This window comes from Leptosomus discolor, chromosome 2, assembly GCF_034619465.1.
Source record: "Leptosomus discolor isolate bLepDis1 chromosome 2, bLepDis1.hap2, whole genome shotgun sequence".
Lineage (NCBI taxonomy): Eukaryota > Metazoa > Chordata > Aves > Leptosomiformes > Leptosomidae > Leptosomus > Leptosomus discolor.
Window position 1 is genome coordinate 64060032 of NC_141392.1, and position 22338 is coordinate 64082369.

General features: G+C 37.2%; 1 protein-coding gene across 1 annotated transcript in view; it reads left to right on the top strand.

Annotated features, from left to right (window-relative positions):
• Positions 1 to 19829, top strand: part of AHI1 (Abelson helper integration site 1) — a 99471-nt gene extending 79642 nt beyond the window's left edge. Inside the window, exons 21-24 of the mRNA XM_086460441.1 lie at positions 1019 to 1181; positions 2664 to 2764; positions 14690 to 14769; positions 18855 to 19829. Of these exons, the coding sequence (XP_086316567.1) occupies positions 1019 to 1181; positions 2664 to 2764; positions 14690 to 14769; positions 18855 to 19083 (573 nt within the window). The 3' untranslated portion in view covers positions 19084 to 19829. The remainder of the gene's footprint in view (positions 1 to 1018; positions 1182 to 2663; positions 2765 to 14689; positions 14770 to 18854) is intronic.
• Positions 19830 to 22338: the final 2509 nt, after the last annotated feature.

The window sequence follows — 22338 nt, forward strand, 5'->3', positions numbered from 1 at the left end:
GTGGTTTTTTTTTTCTCCAAGTCCATATCTTCATAACTTTGCTGTCTCCTTCAATCCCCTATAACCTTCTATTGCTCCTAATGATCCCTGTTTCTGACCTCTTTACTTCCAATTTCGTAGAGGAATCTGAGGTGAAGATTGTATGTACATAAGCAGTGTTCTTTGTGTAAAATAGGTCATAATTTTGCTCTTCACTTATCATAAGGGAAGTGAGCAATTCCCTTATTCTTTCAGTTCACTTGTTTTCAGTCTTTTCTGCTCCAAATTCATCAGGACAGACTTTTTTTTCATAGGGCATAGGAAATAAATAAGAAATTATACTTGATATTTTCATATTCAGGATAGAAAGCGGGCTTCTGGTGATGTATTCTATGTAGTATGCATGGTGCTGACCACTATTAGTACTTTTTTCCAGAAAAGTATAGATGCACGGTATTTCACTGGTAAATGGATTTATTATGTGAAATGGCATATAAAGGTATTTTTGGCAGATATTTGTAGAATAGTATATGCAAATCCTTGTTTCTCAACAAAAGAAAGGAAAAAGTGGAGTGATCAAAGCAAAACTTTGCAATGGCATTTTTGTATTCAATTTTTCCTTCGGTAAAACTGACATACTGTTGAAGTATTTATTCGAACACATGCTTCATGAGCACACACAGAATGGGATCTGAAGGTGGTGTAACAGTTCTAAGAAAGTGAATGTATGAAGTGGTTTTTTTTTTTTCCTTTTGCTTCACAAGTAAATTGCTTATAAAACTAACAGCTGCTGTTTTGAAGCTAATCTTAGTGAATTGAATGTTCTTAACCATTTCTACAATCCCACAGTCCTTTATCTTGCCTCTCCTGCTGCTTTCCCACCACCCCTGATCCCATTAGCAAAACTTGAGACAGCCTCAGCTTTTACCAAAGTGCAGCTTTGGTTTCAGCTGCTTTTCTGCAAGAGGAAGTGAATGTTGCGCTTTTTTCTCTGTGGCATGGTTGTGATAAAGCTGTGGTGCTCTTATCTCTCTTTTAGGTAGTGGCTCTTTATGACTACACAGCGCATCGATCAGATGAGCTAACCATCCATCGCAGTGACATTATCCAAGTGTTATACAAAGATAATGATAACTGGTGGTTTGGCAGCCTAGCAAATGGACAGCAAGGCTATTTTCCAGCTAATTATGTGGCTGGTGAAAGTAAGTTTAGTGCTGTCTTCCTGGTATACCGGTGTGGGTTTAACTGATGCTCCAAGATTTTAACATGCTGTACTGCTTATTGTTCTGAAGATACAAATTTATGTAGCACACAGATGGCATAATGATGACTTATTGTGATGCAGAAACTGTGTAAAGTTAGCTAACCACTTAGCAAGTTGACATACCTGACTTAGGAAAGTATTGGCACTTACTTAAATGTTCCAGCTTATATAGTACTGGCTTAATCCAGTCAACTGAATTGATTCCTTGTCTCTTCTTACATATAGCCACCTGGTTCATGCCCTACCTTGGCAATAATTTAGGACGCATCAAACCATTTCATAGACATCTTGGGTTTTTCTTAGGCAATACCTACTAGATCTAACCAGTTACTTTTGTAAAAACTCTCGATTTTCACCCTACTTTAATGGAGAATGCTAATTTCCCAAATAAGTGAATTTCAGTATGGAGTTTTAAAATAGTAGTAATGTTTAAATCTCATATCCAAGCATCGAACTTGCTACCAGGTCCTTGTCTTTTATCAGTTTTGATTAAACTAATACAGACAAACCTGAATGAATCTGAAAAAATAATATAGGAAGCATCCTACTGAGTCAACTGATGTAAAGATTCTCAGTGTCTTTACAACTGTTAGTATTCAGCTTATGGATGCAGTATGTGGTTGCATGGTACAAGAAATTCATTTACCTTCCTAAACTATCAAACTATCAGTTATTCTAGTGTTTAGAAATCTTTTAACCCAACATTTCTCAAGATATTTTCCCCTATTTTCTAGTTCCTCCCTCTGTCTTTCAAGTGAAGTCTAGTATTTATGCCTCTTTCCTAAAAAAAACTTGGACATAACACTATGCTAACTTGATGATGGTAATTAGTTTAACTACTGCCCTTCCCCTTTGTCCTTGCCTTGCACATCCTGTGCGTTTTCTTCTTCCTTTCTTCCTTGCAAAATAAGCCAGAGAGCAGTCTGTAGGAAGAGTCTTCATTGATGGCCTGTTGTTCTTAAAAAAAAATAAAAATAAAATAAAAAAGAAAAAATTTTGAGGCAGTTGTCCAGCTGTGCAAAAAAACCCTGCTATATAACTTGTTTCAGTCGGTGACCATCTTATTATTGGATCAAAAGAAATGCATGTGATGCATTTGTTAAGTATCAACTGCATTGCTGTTAGTATGGACTTTGTCCTTGGTCATGTAAATGATTGTTTTTATTTTATATAATTACCTATATAAATTACCTATATGTAAATTACATTTAAATCTAAGCTTACTGTTATAAATAGAAGTTAACAGGCAAATTTTGATAAATTCTTATACAAAGTTTGGCTTCAAACATTTTTCACCTGTTTTAGTTCACACCCAGATTTTGGCTAGATTGTAATGTCATGGTGGTTTGCATAAAATAGATACTACCGTAATTCTTTCATGGCTCTCATTATAATGGTGAATTATGGATCCTGTTTTCAGAAGAATATGAAGAACAACCTTCAGGTTTAGTACCAGATTCTGCTCCTCTCCTGCCTGAAGGACCAACAGAAGCAGAGGAAGGTTCTCCAACACTACATAAGGTAAAAATTTGAGAAGGAATGGTTCTGTAAGTAGTGGTGGAGTATGTCTTTTGTGTGCCAGGTGGGCTGTATTAATTTCCGATCCTTTTTGGAAAAATTTCTTATGTGTAAACCTCATTCCAGGCAAGCAGGTAGATTTTCAGCAGATGTCTGACATTCGTCTTGTGTGGAACCAGCTGTTCCATCATGTGGCAATTAAATACTCTGCCTACTTTTGCACCATTGTTGTAATGAGTGGCGAATCTCCCATTGACTCCAAGGTTTACAGAAGTGTCTCTCGCAGCTATGTGATGTAACTAACAGTTGAAGAAACAACATGGATTTGTCGAAACCTGATATACTTTTGGGCACTTGACTGTCATTCTTAGAATATGCATGGCCCACAGATTCTTCAGATTTTCTGCCGTCAAATTTCCTTATCTATGGGGTTGCTAAAGAAAAAGCTGTGATGTTTTTCTCTCAAGAATTTTTCAGTCTGTGTAGTAATATCCTAATTAAAGATATACGATGCGATCATAAAGCCTTATTACTGTATGAAGAGATTTGCTGCATCTAAACGTGCTTGCTTGTCAATGGATGTTTCTGTTTAAAAGCTGCTGATGGTTCTGTAGTGTGAATGACTGCACCCATCATCCTGTAGGTTGCTCAGGCGGGTGGACTATACAGACTTCTTAGTTTAGAGGATCAAAGGAAAGAGAGGCTTTTGTCTTGACTATATCTGGTATCTCTCCACTCCTACCATATAGTCAGATTGGGTTGTAGTTGCATACGGCGTTATGTTGTTGTTGACATGTCTCATACTATATTGTTTGAAGAAGCATTCCTCTTTCTGTGATTTTAGTTAGCAGTCAGATTACACTATGCACAGAATAAATAGAAACGGCAGCCAGTTCTTAGTCAAGGAAAAAAAACAGGGGTTTGATTTTTATTTTTTTTCAGATCTTTAGAGATAGTGTTATGTGCAAAGCAGGCCAAATGACTCTCACTTCTCCAGACAGAGATTAGAAACTTTGCATAGCTTTATGTTCCCCTTCTGTGAAGTAAGACTGATGATTGTCTTAAAACATGGGATACTTCGTAAGCAAAAAACAGTGTTAGAAATTATTTTAGTTACTGTTAGAATTTAAGAATTTTTTATTCCAGAATGTTTGTATCCTTCTTAAGTGTGCTTTCGACAGTTATGTGCTTTCACATGGCCTGACTTTTCCATGTACTTTTGTACAATTGAATCTAATATTTTGCATCTGATTTGCAAGGCTCAAAGCATATGCAATTTTTTTCTCATTTCAGGTGATTTATCTGATCTTTGCTGCATAATATATATTGCAATGTTCAAGGTTAAAACACTGAAAGCTACTTCTATTACCCTTTTTCGTGTAGCTTTTGTTTTTAATAGGTGAATAGAGAAAGGTAGTGTTCAATAAATAATTGAGTACAGATTACTCACTTGGCAGTCTTGTTGAAGCCAGCTGTCTTGTTGAAGCCAACTTCTATAAATTGAATTACTAAGTGTTTTGTTTCTAACTATACTTGAAAAATTGAATTAATCACTACACCAAGTAGTAATAATTAATCTGAAGTATCTTTTACCTCTTTGTAGCTAGCTGAGAAACTCATAGCCAAACCATTGTCCAAGAAAGACAAAGGTGCGTTACTTCCAGATACTCTTGTAAAGGCAGACTGGAACAAATGTAGGAAAAATTACTTTACTGCAAAACATGAAGACTTCTTTCATCTGTTGTCCACCGCAAGGAAGGTATCCCAGAGGGAATATGTTGCTATATTCACCCAATTTCACTCATACCCAGATTAGAAAAGGGAGAAGTGCTGAGATACTTATTGTCATTAAAGACATAATCATTCTCATCCACATCTTTTTTTCTGTTTTAGTCTGGTAGGAATCTAGTTGATTTACTGGATCAAAATATTTTTATGTGCACTAACTAATGATACTAAAATTTACAACCAATATTTATTCAACTGTGTGAGAAGTAACGTTTCATTAGTTTTGATTGCTTATATTTTCTCAAGTGTCTATGGTTGACAAATTTTTCTAAGAATAGTTTTTGTATTACTAGTAGCACTTTTTTGGTACTACAGTTTTAGTAATATTTCATTGAAATATTCTTTGATTCTGTTGGCACTTTGAGTTAAATTGACTCCATATTTAGTAATTTGTTGGAATTTTGTAGCAGTCTATATAGTACACACAGATATTCAAAAGATAGAATGAATGAAGTGTACAGTAGCAGTCAAAAACCAAGCAACTATGTTGCTTTTTATCTTGCACAGCATCCAAGGGCACTACAAAATCATGGAGAGCCCAGAGAAAAGTAATGAAACATTTACAAGTCCTGGAAAAAATGGTATAAGAGGATAAACTTGCAAGATGAAACTAGCAAAGAATGAGCACTGAAGAGAGTGTATAAAATTGTACATGATGCAGAGGTGAATTGGATGCACTCTTTTTTCTTTTGTTTTGTTTTTTTTCCCTCCTGCTGTTAAACAAGATCAGGGAACATTAAGCTGTAATGGAACATATCTAATATTGGTAGAAGGAAATTTTTGTTTATGCTATGCTTAGTTAACCTGGTGAACCTAACTTCTGCAAGACACTATTAAACTTACGCACTCAGGGAATAATTTTTTTCATAACACGTTTTAGACTGAGGTAATGGCTGAGATTCCAAAAGCATCTGAATGGCTGGGACACAAATCTGGCTGATGGTTTTTTTTTTTTTTTTTAATTTCAAGTTACATAAGCACCATACAAATCACCAAGAAGATAGTGAGTTGAATCAAATGATCAATCAAATTTCTGTGTGAGACTTGGCATGCCTTGAACTGTAATGGTTTTACAAAAGCTGCAGAGTGCTGCATGGACGAAACAAACTGTCATTCAGTTGTTTGTCGTAGTGAAGGAAAGTCCTGCAGCGCTTTGGCTTTAGGCAATACCAGATACAGATACTTTTGAGACAAAACTGCTAAGACGACCACTGAGGGGGCTGATCAGTTATGGCAGTTCCTGTGTTGCAGCAGTGACACAGCAACTTTTCTTCCTATTCCTTTCGTATTTTTTTCAGTATAAGAGCTGATGAAAGTATATGCCAATTTCTTTTACATGGGAAATAAGAAAAATCTTTTTGTAATACCCTATGGTGGTTTTTGTTTCCTTTGGCAGAAAATGAAGCTGCTTTTATTTTTTTTTTTAATCCAAAAATATTTATTGAATAATTAAGTTGTTACCACAAGCAGGAAAATATAACTGAATTTTTTGGTTGTGTTTTGGTTTTTGGCCACAAGGATGTTTTCCCAAATACTTAGTTATATCCAGGTCTGCTATATCTATTGTTCTTTCGGGTTTTTTTCAGTGATAATTAAATATTTAGCTCTTTTAAGACTGCAAAACAGTTACTGTGAAAATCATCATAGCAGTTACTTGTGAGATTTTGTTACTATACAAGACTAAATAGGGCCCTTAAAATGTAGAATACTACTATGGTTTTAATTACTGAGAATATCAGATAGTCTAATTAAAAATAGTTTTCCAACTGCAAATATTATAAATGCCTATCTAGCTAATCGTCAGAGTTTTAAGATGAGTGAATAAAATGGAATCATTAACATTAGAAGAGGGTGTATTACTCAAGATCCAATATTAATCTTTGCAAATAATAAAAAAAGTTGTAGTTCAAAGAACCTGTTTTCAAAATGCTTTCTACCATCAGCTTTGCATTCATAACATCATAATTTTATGCAAACGTTGTTTTCCTGCCTTATGAGTTACTTAACTCCTGAGCCACAAAATTAGGTCATAATCATGTTTAATTACAACATACATCTAAACTGCCAATAGAAATTTCATGGAGTGAAGTTCTCCCTGCACAGATGAATAATCCCAAGAAATGGAGACAAACCTGTCATCTGGCTGCTGCAGTAAATGTGATGTTTTCACGTTCCTTAAGATGAAGGCAGAAAAGACAAGAATTTGGATAGGGTTCTGTTAGAAACCAGAATTTGTGTTTTGCAAAGTTTTGGCAAATCAGGGACATTTCCAAGTCAATAGAGTGCAGCTTTTTTTGGCCAGAAATGTTCTGCTGTCTATGAAATCTTGTGAATATGCTTTATAATTTAACATGGCCTACCACTCACTACATGAAATGCATCTAACTGGATTCTGAATGTTAAGTACTGAATTCCACATTATGTGAGAATACTGGGAAGTAGTAATAGACAAAAAAACACAGTAATTTAAAATTTCCGTGAAAAGTGTAAGAAAATACTTTCTAGAGTATTTATCTTTGAAAAATGTAATGGTCGTAGGCATGAAAAGAAAAGGGTTACCTTCAAGAACTACATTATTATTGCACAATTTGGGTAATCTACACAGAGAACATCAAAACTTCATTCCATGTATATTTAAACAAAGTTTGGTATTATCACTGTTCACATACATAATTCACATTCTCACTCTTCTTCCCCTAGAGCAGATTGTTGTCAGACTTTCTGAGTGCTTAGCCTAGCGCGTCTGAAACTAACTTGCCAAGCAATTGATGCTTTTCCCCTGGGCTTGAGCTCTTTCAATGTGGGGTTTTTTTGTGGGCTCACAATTTATTTATTAGATCTAAAAATTTAAAAAGCGTAAAAACTTGCTCTAAAAAATTTCCAATTATGGGTAGAAATTTTTATATTAGTTTCTTCAAAAACTTTCATTTCATAATTTGTGCTGTTTCTATTTGTTTTTATCATATATTTCCATTCTTTAATGATGCCTTCCTTCAGTTTACTGGGGAACACTTCAGTGACTGATTGTCTTTTAGGAAGAGGAGGGACTAGGAAGATGTGATAATGCTAATGAGGGAAACATTAATGAATAAGATGGAACTCTTGCAGTGAATAGAGCTTAAGACATTCAACACGCCATGAAGTGTGTTCATTTTCAAGGTTCAGAGAGGTTGCAGACCCCAAAAAAAGTGATATTCAATTGAATTAGAATGTATGATAGTGAAGTTTGCCATTCTGGGTTTCATTTGCGCCTAATGTGATTACAGATCTCTCTCTAAAGGCATTGACAGCTGGGCTGAAAGAAACTATGCTTTTCTAGACTCAGTCTGCAAAGCTGCTATGTGGTCTTCCCCATAAACTATTGAATAGGCATCATAAAATAGATAAATCTTTTAAAATCCTACTTTTGCACTAGTAATTAGTTTGATTATTTTTGAAGAAATCCTTATTCTGAAGGAAATGTTACTATGGTACCATCTACAAGGAGTGGACTGTTTTCCTTAAATGTTACCCAATACTAACATACTTCAGCTTTTTAATTCTATCGTTTCCTGTATTTAAGTACTCTGTATGTACAAACTGCATTTTAAAGGGAAAACAGAGTTGAACTTCAGCTTGAACAAGTTGAATTACTCTCTCTTAAAGCATGTGTGGTGCTAGTTTATTTATAAGCTGGTAGCGCTCTTTTTTTCAAGTCCCAAACCACCTGTGTGGTTCCTAATGCTTTCTGTCTTGAAAAATGTTTAGGCCTATGTCTTTAGTATTATTTGAGTCACTGAAATAAAATGTATCTGGTTTATAAGCAAATTAATATCTGAGGGAAAAAGAAAAGGTGAAATGACATCCATGGTCATTTGCTGTAAGTGACTGATCTGTTTAAAGACAGGAAGAGTCAGGCTGAGCTACTGAGCTGGTCAAGCAGAACCAAAACTACGCTTCCATTCATTACACTATTAAGTTAGCTCTGAGGAGCAAGCTAACTTTGTTTCCCATGGTTTTCTCCTTAGGTCCTCACAGCCTCTTTCTGAACAGGATTGAACTATTTTTAATGCAAATTTTAATGCAAAGCTGTAACCACAGATAAATTCCCAGAGGCCAAGACTGAAAACAGCTGTTCTGAACCATAGTGCTTCAGTCTGAAGTAACTTGTCTCCACTTCTCTGCCTCTTTCTTTTCTTGTCCCTCCTGTAGTCGTCTAGTTGATTTGGTTTGATTTTTGTCAGTGTTGAGCCATGACTACAGTTTTTACCTACCAGACTTCCTGCTGGTCTCTCCTAGCCCTGAACAGGCCCAGGATTTTGTGCTTTCAAGGACTAGACAACGCAAAGTCCTCTCTGCCTGTGGTTCTAGGAGGCCTGTGGATGGAGAAGCTAGTGAGTGTTGGCTTAGTCCTAAACGCTTCAGTGGTTTAGCTGGTTTTTATGGGAAAGATAAAAATTCATGCCAATGTCTCTGTTGTATGCAGAGCCACAGTTCTGCTAGATATTCACAACTAATACTGTTAGACATAAGGGTTAAAATATGGTTAATCTGATTTAGATAGGCTTATTCTTTAAAAATGCTAGTGTGTGAAAAAGGCAATTAATTGCATTTTAAATAGGAAGGTCATGGCAAAAGAAATATACGTAATTCCACTAGCAAAACTCCCTGCTGGTTGTTCATTTAATGGGGAAATGTGTGAAGGGGTACAGAATAGCATGAAAGAAAATTGAGTGTGGTGTTGTCACAGCATTTCTCCCAAACTTGACTTCTTAGAACAGTTTTGACAGGAGGCATCAACATGACTCTGGGGAGTTAAGTACATTGTTATACATCTTTTATCCACGAACTGTGTAATAGAAAAAAAAATACAACTTAATATGAGTTTAATGTCCTAAAGACTAGTCCGAAAAGACACAGAGACATGTTCATTCTTGCCATCTGTGAGCCAATAAATCTTTAATTAGATCAAGTTCTGTAGAAACAGTTTCTATGGGAGAGTTCCTCTGTGCAGCGTAGGCTATAGAGCAAGCGCGTTTACTTTCATGGCTTGAATCACCTGAGTAGATTGCCTGCACCATTCCGTTCTGTCCATCTACCTCTTAGTCTGCCAGAGAACCTCTGCAGACCATCTGTCTTGGAGACAACTCTGCACAGCCTAGAGGAAACCACTCTCTTGGTATGAGACTTTGTCCCTAGTATTTCCTTTAGATGCCCTATCAGGTTTTGCTAGGAAGTGTGTTCTGATACATCTGATTGTTTCCACGAGTTACACAGGGAGGGTTTAAGGCTTGACTTACTGCTATGGATTTTACAGCAGGGGTCACGAACTGATATGCTTTTGTGTATTTAACCTTTAATTGTTTTGCCTTGGTTGCTTCTTGTGTGGTAACACTGAGATAATGTTAAGTATTGTCACGGGTTGAGGCTGAGCCGGCCACTAAGAAATGACAGGCGCTCTCTATTAACCCCTCTACCCTCCCAAAAGGGAAAAGGAGAGAGAACATGGGAGAAAGACTTTGCAGTTTGGAAAAGAAAACTAAAACAGCTTTAATGAAATAATAATAAAAGAAAAATAATAAGAAGAATAAGGAAATAATGAAATATATACAATATGTACAAATAGATACAAACCCAATACCGAACCCAACTCCCCCCACCCTGATGACGATACGTCACCACTGATGCTGCAGGGCTGGCACTGGGGCAGTCCCAGGCTGGACTCGACAGCAGACAGGGACGGGATGCAGGAGCTGGACTCGGGCACTGGATTCAGGGATGCACGGGTCGGGATTGACGACAGAAGAACAGACAGAGTCCTCCTCAGATGTTGGCCATCAAAGAAGAGAGGAAGAGAGAGAGACCCTCGTGATCTCTCAGCTTTATACTGAATATGATGTCTATGGGATGGAACACTCTGTTGGTCAGGTTTGGGTCACCTGTCCGGTCCGCTCCTCCCTGCAGGTGTGACCTTTTTCGTGCTTGTGACCCTTTTCACTCCCGGCACCCCAACATGGAGGAGTACAAGATTTAGTGGTGACCTTGGTCACTATAAGAACAAGCATAAGCCAGGGCCTTTCTGCATCCCATTCCTTGGTACGAACTGTAAACATCAGGCCGTATCACTGCTGGGAGCAGTCACTGTCTGGAAAAACGTGCTGATGTTTCAGAAAGTGCAGTTAGTTAGGGGAGACTTAACTGAAAAGTTAAAGCACTAAAACAGAATTAGTCCTGGTTTAGCCCAAACCAGGGCAAGTATCAAAAAATAAGCTGTAAAGCAAACAAGCCTTCTAGAAAAGGAAAGTATAAATTTATTACAATTTTTATTTTTGTGATAGTGAACAAAGCTAAAGAAACTTCAGAAAATCTAAGCTTCTGCAGTTGGTATGAACTGATGTTCTCCTCTCCTTCTGGTGGGCTTTATCTTTTAAAGGGTGGAGAATTAGAACATGGTATCAAAATTGAACACCATTAGTGACACACTGTGCAAAGGAGCTCATACTATGTTCGGTATTTGTTCTTGTGAACAGAAAAGTTCAATATGTTAATAATTATCTGAAACATTAATATTTCTTTTCTGTAAAGCAAACACAGCCCTAATAATTCTGTATTAATACTTAAGCTCTGCAATCTGGATGAATTTAATAGCTACCACCATATCTGTTACAACACTGTTTGCTGAATCTTAGTACAGACACAGTGACAATAGTGCAGAGCTGTTTGGAACTTCCCGTGAGATCTGCCCGTGCATAACAAGTGGTCTGAGAGGTTTAGAAATGGGAAGAGAAGAGATCAACAGCCTCTTCAGCCCCTCCATACTCTAGTCTTCTGTGGCTTCCTCCTTACATTAGCATGTCCTTGATGCATTGTGTCTTACCACTACCTCCTTAGCCAAATACCTCCTGCCTTTTTTTCCCAGCCTGCACTTACTCATTCACTGTGCTCCTCCAGGTGCTTCATCCCCTCTTGTTGCACCAGCTCCTGCATTGCCTTCTTAAATCTGCCACTTGACCCCACTTGTTCCTTCAGTACTGCTACTGCCTACTCACATCACTGGGATGGGAAAAGTAGTTCAAGGAGCGGGCTAAGAGGGACACAAAGGTATGTGGCATAGGCAAGAGAAGGTAGATCTGTGATCTGATGTATGAGATCTGCTTCAAAAAGATCTAGTATCTAGTTCCTGCCTCATTACATGCTTGAAAGTTTGTAGGAATGAGGTAAGAAAGCTATCATACTCAAACAGTACTCTGGAGAGTTGGGAGTCTGTCCCTACAGACCCTAGGAATCTCATTAGTTGCCATGTCAGGCGAACACAGCTATTTGAGTGTCTCTAATTGTGTGCTTTTCTTTCCTTGGTACTCGTACTGAAATGCTGTGCTTGAATATATGAAAGCCTACGTGATGAGCTGTTTTTAAAACAGATCATAAGAACCTTCAGTTAGGCAGCTTAATTTAGTGGATACTTTAATCTTTGAACTGTAAACCAAGGATCATTTTCTGGGTTTTGGTATCAGAAAGTATTAAAAAACTTAGTCCATTTTTGATAAGAGAAGTCAGTCTTCTGTAGCAGCACTTAAGGGAATTCTGCTAGACTGTTCTTTGGAAAGGTCCGTATTTTATTATAGTATTATTACAATGTAGAGATTCTGTAATATTTATTCAAAAAGGAGGGTAAAAAAACCTACTTCAGCATCATTCACACAGGATTTTCAGAAAAAGATTTTGTTTTGACTGCAAGTGAAGTGAATTCGTGATTGTGTGTGGCAAGGAACCACAAGGTTATAAATGCTGAAGGAAGTATTAATTACTTAGTGTCATTCCCTTTACAGCACACTCTTGTATTTTCGTATCAGTGGCATTATATTTCCTTCTTTTGTGTTTACTTTTGCCATTGACTTAGTCTCAAGTTTATTACTGTATTAACAAGGATTTTGTGTGTGAAGTAGAAGATTTTTCTTCCTAGCCCTGCCAATGCTACGTTGCTGTGTTCTAATAGGCTGACTTTTGTCTAAACTAATCCAGCAATCTGTTTTTTTAGTAGACTAATTCTAATGACTGATGTTTGAACATGGTTCTTGTGCTTATATGAATTCAATATTCAATGGGAGCTTGATCCTGTTTCTTCTAAATCAGCATAAAAATAATATTAAGTTAATAAAGTAATACCTAGGGAGCAGGACCAAGACAAAAAAAGTTCAAATTTCATTCAACTACTAATATTGACTAGATGTTTTTTAATTAATTCCGTTTAGGGTTTAAGAAGGTAATTAAAGTCTTCAAGGCCTAAAACTGAGTTTTGGGAGATACGGGTTCTAGGTCCAATATGGCCTTCATTTGTGTGTGCCAAGACAATTTTTATCTGTGCCTCATAGTTTCTGAAAACAAAGTATATTTGTTTCCATATATTTTGTTTCCATATATTTGTTTCATTTTAAATTATTAAAACTAAGGCTTAAGTGATATAAAGAGCTGATGTGAAGCAACCTCCTGTTTTCTGTCTAAGTTAAATTTGGAGGCACCATAGTACACCTTGCCTGTGAGGTCACACTGAATGAAACGAACAATTAGCAGACTAGAGGGTCAAGAACTGTGATTTTTTTTTTTTTTTAATTTTTTTTTTTTCTTCTCTGTTGCTTCCAGAAAGCTCTTGTTGACTTTGTGGTTACTTTTTTAGGTGCTGTATTGTTGTTAGGCGCTCCAGGGCTGCCGAATGATACTCCCTTCCTAATACTGCTTGGTTTTAACTGGGGTTTTAGAGACGGTAGTGTCAGTAACTGGCTGTTTCCTGGAGCAATTCAGGCTGATAGTAGAACATTTAAACATCTTATTTACAAGCAGATGAGTACCTCTGAGCTTGGCAGAACTGGATGGTCTGATCTTTTTAACACTAAGGCTATTTGAGAAATTCGGAAACAAATGTAGTAGGCTGGCTATGAATCCGAAATTCAGCTAACAGTCTTAAAAAAACAAGTTTTGAGGGTTGAGTTAGTTTCAATCCCATTCTTCTCCTTTACTCCCCGAAAAAAATCTTATTTTTTGGAAAGTTCTAGATCTACTCTCTCCTTCCCTTCTCCGGCCTAGGGCTCCAGACTTTTTCTCCAGCTTTCCAAGGTCTTCAAGGAACCAGTCCCTACTGTCACAAGCCCTGCCTGGATATAACTTGTTTTTTCATGCGTGCCATACCGAACGGACACTTGCAGAACATAGCTGTCCTGTCAACCTGAAGTCAAGGTCCAGAACAGTTTTTCACTGACAGCATTGTGATACTAGGTCTGAACTTACAGTGTGCTGCACTGCTTTCCACAGCTTTTCTCCCTGTTTGTGGTGCTCTTGAGTCCTGAAGTTCGTGGCTGCATGGATAGTGTATGCCTGGTTCCAGAAGAGCTGATTTTGAGCGAGACATAAGGCCTGTCAGTTGTGTTGGCTTCGGCCCTCCATGAAAATGAAACTGCATGGGTAGTTACCAGGTAGTTCTGAACAGCCTGGGTGGAAGAAGGTAGAGAAGATAATTTGTCTTTGAAGACAGTAAACTTAGGAAGGGCACTCTCATTTCCCTATGGGAATTCCTGCAGTGTGAAACCTGATAGAATTAGAAGTTTGTTTGTAGAGGGAGCAAGTTGCATAGAGACCCACTAATTACAATGGAAATTAGATAATTTACTTAAAGTCTTCTAGGTTTGGGTTTTGGGTTTTTTTTGTTAGCCCTGAATTATAAAGTAACCTGGACTGACTTGAACTGCTTTTGACTGAAACTTGCATGCTTAGAAAATGGACAGGTTTCTCTTGTTAAAACTATGCAGTAAGATGGCTTTTTAGCATTCTGGTTTTACTCATATAGTAGAAGAAATAACTTAATTCTTTACAGACCATGTGTATTTTAAGCTGACTTCAAGCAGATTCATAACCTTCTGTTTCTACACATACCTAAAAACTCTTTTATTTGCAAGCAGCTTGCTTTTTTTTTTTTTTTTTTTTTAAAGCAGGCTACTGTTTCCTTGTTTGTAACCACATAGGAGTTAACATTTTATGGCTGATAGACATTCTTTTTCAAACGAGGTATATTCTCTCCTTATTCAGGAAGCTGGTGGGTTTTCTATGTACATGTGTTGGCCCCATTGTCTGTCTTCTTTTTACCTTCCTGCTTTTTTTTTTCTTTTACAGATGTCACCAGTCATCAGTAAGTCAGGGGACCTAAAATTTAGCTCGGAGTGTGACACAGATAGAGACTCACCTGCAACACAGTAAGCAAGAAATACTTAAAACAACTTGCAGTGTTATTTTTACAACTGCTGTTAGACAATCGTGAGAAATGTTGGAAGGGTTGTTTTGTTTTAGCAAGCAAAACAAGAAGCTGGCTTTACGATAATCATTCACAAAGTGCTTCACACCTGAAACATGAAGGAAAGAACAGTTTGTATATGTGTACACACACATGCATACACACACACTCTCTCCCCAAAAGAGCAAGGACTATAATGTATATGAGAGTCAAAACTCCAGGGATATGGGATTGCCCTGTGGCAACCCTTAGCTGTGTATTAGGCTTTATTGCTAGCAACTGCAAACTATTTTTGCACCTTCTAAAAATTAATTAATCTGCAAAAGTTTGTCACATACTGAGAAGATGGTGTTTTTTTTAAAATGGTATGTATTTGTTGTGTGAAAGCTTTAAGCAGGTAAGAACTCAATATTTTGAACAAGAGCTTCCACAATATCTTTAGCTATTGCAGCATTTATACTTCAAAAAATACATCTGAAAATACTTCCTTGGTTTGCCATTACAGGTATCTGTCATCTAAGCAAAGCTATTTCACTGATTGTTTTCCAGACTGGTTGCCTCCCCATATAAATAGTCTCTGCATTTATAGTGTAGATGCAAATACATATTTAACTTTAACTTTTCTTTAAATTTAATTTGCAATCTCCAGCTGTGTCTAGATTTGAAAAGAAATTGCGAGTGGAAGTTTAACCCTAATGTACAATGAGGAATGGGCTGTATAACTACACATTGACAGAATTCAGCGTTGAAATTTGGGCATGACTATTCTGATAGTATGCACATTAAGGAAGGAAATGCCTTAAAAGCACAGTTACTGTGACAGTTGATACAGTCTGTTAGAAGCCAGTATCAAAAATTTGGTATGACTCAACTCCCTTAGTTGAACTTCAGGAAGCAGTTATTTTGAGTGACCTTTCCAGGGCATCTGCTGGAGAATGTAGGACCACAGATTTGGAATGTAGAATCACAAATGGTTAATCAAATTCAATAATTTTTAGTGGTATTAAATGTGAAATATTCATTTTAATGGAAACTAAGGCTGTCCTGAGAAGAGTTCTCACTGAAGTGTCATGCTGAAGAAACAGAGCCCCAAAACCGCTTCAGTTACATTTTGAAAAGATGAGAGGAGACACCTACATGCCTGAGTCACTGGAATGTGCTCCCTCCTACTGAACTATAGGGAGCAGGACCATGATGGAGATGCCAGTCTGAAGTCATGCTTCATGTCATTGCTGTCCCATCTTGGCAAAGCGTAGTGTTGCAGAGCCTCATTCACAAGCTTCCAGGATACTGAGCCGTTTATACCTGATCATTAGTGAGGGAGAGTGAAAGATGCCATGAGGCAGTGTTTGATGCTATACCCTGTCAGGTGAGAACCAATTTGAGAGGGAGGAAGATAGACCTGTCAGTCCTACACAGTGCTGTATATTCCTTCCATGTACATTCTAGGCTTTATTATGTTTTTGCTGCGTTTTTCCCCAGTGCTTGTGTTTTGTCTGACGTGGAGAGGGCAGTTTTCACTGCATGTTTTAACACCAGAGCGCAACCCTGAGTAATGTCTTTTCCTGATCTAAAGCTTGGATCTAAAAATATGTACTTTGCAGGCTGTAGAAATAGAACATAATGAAATGTGATTCACTTGTCTTTGTAGTTATAGCAGTGACTGCATGTATCAAGTTTTTTTTCAGAAAAGACTCCAAGTTTTTGCCTTTTTTTTTGAGAGGTAGAAGAGAGAAGTATCTTCTGCCATTTCTGATGCCACTAGTTTGTAAGACTGTTCCATATTTCTGTTCGTAGGCTATCTATATAGCATAGATCAGATAAGAAAACAGAAACATGGCTGCATATTTTTAATGAAAACTCTCACTTCTTCACAACTCATGGTACCTGAAACCATGACCCGCAGGGGCTGTGGCAGAACTGTAGCTTTCTTGTTCACTGCAGTTGATATGTCTTGAAATATCCTTAAAAAATGACACACATGCAAGTGTTGCAATCTTAATTGGAAAAGTTTTCTATTTTAGGGTCTGAAAGCAATATCAACATGACTTGAGATCCAGTCCAATCTGTACTTAAATAATTGCTCCACCTAAAACCTTCTGTTATCTTCCTGGTTCCTGTGAAAATACACTTAATATCCATGTCACATGCTAGTATATGATAGGAATTATGCAGTAAATAAACTTCATAAGAATCAAGTGAGGTGTGATTGGCAAGTACACGCTTTCACTATGGAAAAGTGAAACTGCACAACTCACTGTACCTTTCTTTGAGCCTCCAAATGAATTATTGCTGTTTTGCCTATTAGAACAGTATTCATCACAGCCACAATACCTACTGTAAAAGAAAGTGAATGGCAAGCCCTTATGACATGTCTGTCTTTCAGGATTTCTGGATGGAAAATATAGTTTTGCAATAGGAAAACAAATTTTGTCCAAGATGGTAGTAGATTTTTATCTTAGCAAGCAGTAAACATATCTTCTGCAGACTGTAGAAGAAATAAGAAATATCCACATAATAGGTGCTAAGTCAACTAAGGTTTTTATCCAGGTATCTCAAAGTTTTGGTACATCATCACATCTGATGTTCAAATAATAAAAAGATGAAAACTACTTCTCAAAATTTGAGTAGCTTTATACTGAAAATCTGCACAGTAACCTCAGCCTTTGAATATTAATTATTAGAATCTGTTTGTCAGTACAGACGTTATCTCCCTAGATATATTCCCATTGTACTGTTTTGTTGAGCTACACTAGGTAGTGCTCTCTGCATAAATTTACAAGTGATTATGCCTGAGACCCAGCTGAACACTCAGTTTGGTGGATTGGTACTTATATTATTGATTACTTATGATTTTGTACCCCGGTTTGCTCATGCAGCAGTACTTCTCAAGTTGTTCCAGGAATCCTAATGCAGAGGGTCTTGAATTCCAGAACTCTTTCCTTAGGAGGTTCCAGTATTGGAGCTGCAGCAATTCATGTATTCATGAATACACAATTTAGCTTTAAAAAAAAAATAATGAAAATATAGGCAGGTGGTCATCAGTCAATTAGCAAGGCTGATGTGTAAACATTTTCATCTATAAAATATGATTACATTAGGATGGCATCACTGACAGTAATGCTCTTGCAGCACCCTTTTTGGGGAAACAGCACACTCCTCATTGGATTCTTTAGTCATGATTCATCCACTCACTTGGGTCTTTCAGCAGCATTCAACATAACAGTTCTGATCACAAACCAAGCCCTCTTTGTGCTAGGCACAGTACAAATTTTGAACAAAGACAGTACCTGCCCTTGAAAGATTACAGTCGAAGTGTCATTCCGTATTTATAGATAAATAAAGTTATAACTTCTGTCAAGAGTGGGAATTCACGGTAGAAGTGGTGTTGCATCTGCATAATCCCTGGCATCATCTGCAAGACCAGTGTAATTCCCTTGTTAAAGGCACTAGCTGCGAAAGATACAGGAGCTTGACTGATGCTTTCGGCGTTGTATGAAGCCTGATAAGCATAAATAGACATTAAAGTGATTTCTGATTCTGTAAAACTGTCCTAGTTCAGGTAAATTGAATCGGAAAAACTAATCTTACGCACTTTGCCTGCCTGTCTTGTTCTTGTTAAATAAATAAACCAGGAATCTCACTGTAGCTGCAGGTATTTTGGTGTTTGAGCTTAGAAAAGGGGAAAAAAAAAAAAAAAGAGTGCAATGGCTTTTATGAGAGGAGACTGGTAATTTGTATTTTTTTAATTACATCTATTGACTGTTGATCAAGACTAGCTGATTTTTAAGATCATGAGCAGTTCTTTTCAAAGCAGTGTTATGATATGTTAAAAAGTAGACTAGTGGAGTGGTCTCATATTTTTGTCTTCATGGTTTTTCTGTCTTTGTTCTGCTGCAGAACGGTAGTTTTTGTAGTTGTTTCAGCATTATACTCAAGGGGGACAGGCAGACAATTGCTCTGACACATCAGCTGTGGGTGGAAAAAGCTCTAAATCTGGGCTAACTTTGTGTTTCTTTTACTCTTTTTGTATCCACCTTCCTCTAGAGGTGCAAAGAAAAAGAAGAAAAGGATACAGAAGAACGAGAGGGAAAATCGGCGCAACTTAATGGGTCTTGATAGTACCGTATCATCAATTACAGCTAATGGTGTTGAAAATCAGCCTACAACCCGTGGAGTGGAATTGAAGAAGAAGAAGAAGGCAGTGAGAGGCTCAAACTTAAACACAAATGGAAAGACAAATACTGCCTTTGAGCCTGAACGCTATGATGTATAGTCATCATTTAATTCGAAATAGTGGTGTGGTATCAGTATACACATTGCAGGCTGCAACTACAATCTCACTTCTAGGATTAACAAGAAACAAAGACATTAAGACACTCAAATATGCAAAGCGGTGCCCGTTGTGTCTTACCAATGGTGTAAACCTGGTTTGGAAGACTTTTGCCCCAGATTCCTTGAAATCAACAGAACTTAAATGTTCAGCTCCTCACTGGACTAGTGAAATCTGAAACTGACTTTCATATCTCATGACAACCCAACTGACAAATACAATGTTAATCAAGTTAATATCTGGTTACACCTTTACTTAGGACTTTCTGTAGATCAATCCATTGGGAGAGGAGAATCAAGTGAAAAAGCGTGATCTAGAGCAAAACAAACCCAACCGCTACATAAGTTATTAAATTAGCATTTTAAAATGTGTTCTAAGTAAAATAGAGAAGTGTCCAGAATGGTAACATTCCAAAGGAACACTGGCATTACAGTGTACCTGAAACATAAGCTTTAAAAAAATATTTTCCTGACATCAGTTATTCACTTGGACTGCATTTGCAGCTCTGAAGCAAATTATTGAGTTAACTACCTATGCAACTACACTGTCTTCAGTGGGACTACTCATGCTTACCAGTGTAAATAAGTGTTGCAAATTCCAGTCAGTTATACTTTTCAGATAAGGTTTTCTGCACATAATAAAGATGCATGGCAGTTTTGTCAGAGTTCCTGGCTGCTTTGGCAGCAGTCTTGCCAAATATACTTTCTTTTCTCTGAATGAAATATTTCATATCCAACTGTGCTGCTTAGTAGTCCTTACCCACTTGTTTTTTTACTTGAGTGTTATGTTGTGAACTTTTACTAATTATCTACAGTGCTAAATAATTTATGTTTTATATTAAACGAAACACTTTTTCTATCAGTTAGTGTTGGCATTTTTTCTGGCTGATGATGTCCAGTTTATTTTTACTCTGCTAGGAAATTCTTCCTCCTCCCCCTCTGAAGCAATAAATAACATAAAATTAGAAAGCCCTTATTTAGTAGACAGGGCACTTGATTCCATTAAAAAAAGAAGTGAGAATAACAATGTTGGGCACTGATGTGTGAAATGCACCCAGATGCAGAGGACTAGTTGCTATATATTGTAATATCTTCCCTGCACATGTTTTAAAGCCAGAAAAATCTGTAAACTTGTTTCTTTTGCGTAAAGCGTGGCAGCAGATACTTTTTTTGGCCCCACTGGTAATTGTTCTTTGGTAACAGTCCTAGCTGTGCTTTGCCTACAGCGTGTGTATGGAGTTCTCCCCTAAATGGGGCTTGTGTGCTGGAAACTTACTGATGGCTCTTTCCCCAGTCAGAGGTGGTGTGAAATGATCTTAGTCCTGGGACTGCCTGAGTCTAGCAAGTCTCCTAGCCTCTTTCCTCTCTGCTTTTGCACTGCGTTCCAGCTTATGGTTCTGTGTGACGTGTGGCATGTAAAGATTTTATAAAAGAGAAGAATCTCAGCATCTTAGATTTCTTAAAGTGTCCTGGGTCACATTTAAAATAAGGGCAGAGCATGACATCAGGCTCCACGTCAGGGAGAGCTGAGCAGTAGCCAAGATCTGGGAGCTCATTGGAAAGCATTGTAAAATGTTAATTTGGCATTGTGGACGCCGAAGACAGAAATAACACTTCAGATAAACACCACAGAGAGATGGTAGTTCTAATCAAAGGCACAGCACCTCCTTTCATGCTTGCGAACTAGGGCTCCAATTATGTTCACTGCTCTGAAGCTGAATAGAGCTGCTTTGCCACACTTTCCAAATTGAGAGGAGAGGCAGCAGTAGTGTCTTCCAAGGCACAGTTCCAAATAACAATTAAGCAGAAGGAATCAGATAAGAGCCAAACATGAAAATGAGGGGAGTTGAAAATAAACTTTTCATAATGTTTTCTTGTAATTGCAATAGCTTTTGTTTTGTTTTGTTTTTATAATTTTCCTCCCTACCACATGGTTGGTTAGAGACTTCTGTTCCTTTATACCGTGTCACTGTGGTGCTAGAGTTTTCTGCATTCATTTAACAGAAAATGAACAAAAAGTTCTGATATGGAAAAAAAGAGAAGTCTTCGTGATCCTTCAATATTAAAATCAGAACCTTGAGTCTAAATTATAAGGTGTCATAACAGCAAAGACAGTTTTTACCTTTTGTTCAGAAATATGGCTGATGCATTCGTTTTAAACAAAAATTGCTTTTCTCTTCGGTGTTAGTACATTCTTTATTCTTCAGACATTGCTGGTGGTATTTAAAACTTACAAGAAAGGGTAAAACATTTAAACACTTTGGATTAGAGTAATGGCTTAAGAAAATGAGATTTAAAGTTAAACTTTATATAATGCTTAGTGTTTCTGTTTTAAAGCAACCTGCATATTTCTTAGAAGTCACTTTAAAATTAACATTGTGTACATTTGCTGAAAATTGTCCAAGTATTTAAAGGACTTAAAGTTCAGTGGAAGAAAAGAATTCCAGGAGGATTCAGATTGCCTACTGAAAATTCTCCTTCTTTTTCTTTTTTGAAGAACTGCATTAAGTATCCCAAAACATGAGTGCCCTGCAAAATTGCTCCCTGAGCCGTGAATTAAAATTCAAGAGTTATAAAAGTCTATTTGAGGAGTTCTTAGAGGGTGATACAAGTTCATTGCTGGAACAAAGCAGATAAAACCTTGTTTAAAAAAGAGTAAATATTAGATATTTATAACTGCCTGGTGATAACAGCATAGTAGGTCTTTGATTGTTCTGGTGTTTTTCGATTTTGTGTGTGTGGTTACAACATACAGTTCCTATTACTTTTTTATGACATGGCAGAGACATCGAGAGCGATGCATAAATTAACAAAACAGAAAAGAAGGGATGGCACGTTTTTCCTGTGTTTCCCAATAGCCATCAGATTGCATTTAGTTTTTTCCTTACAATAATTTGAGGAACAGACATCATAAAACACAATAAGTGTATTTGTAGCATCACTTAATTCAGAAGGCAGTAGGGGATGGATCACAGTCAAACAAGGGCTAATGAGAACACAGAGGAACATGACAACTGAAAGTCTCTGTTGACTAGTGAACTAAATCTGCCGGCTGGACCCAATTGTCTGGTGGAGAATTGAATGTCAGGATCATTTAGGGTTAACAATGGCCCATTACAAGCAAAAGCAGACAGCTATGAAAAATAGCCGGCATGGTAGCCATTCTGCAGAGACCGTGGATACAAACTTGATAATGAGG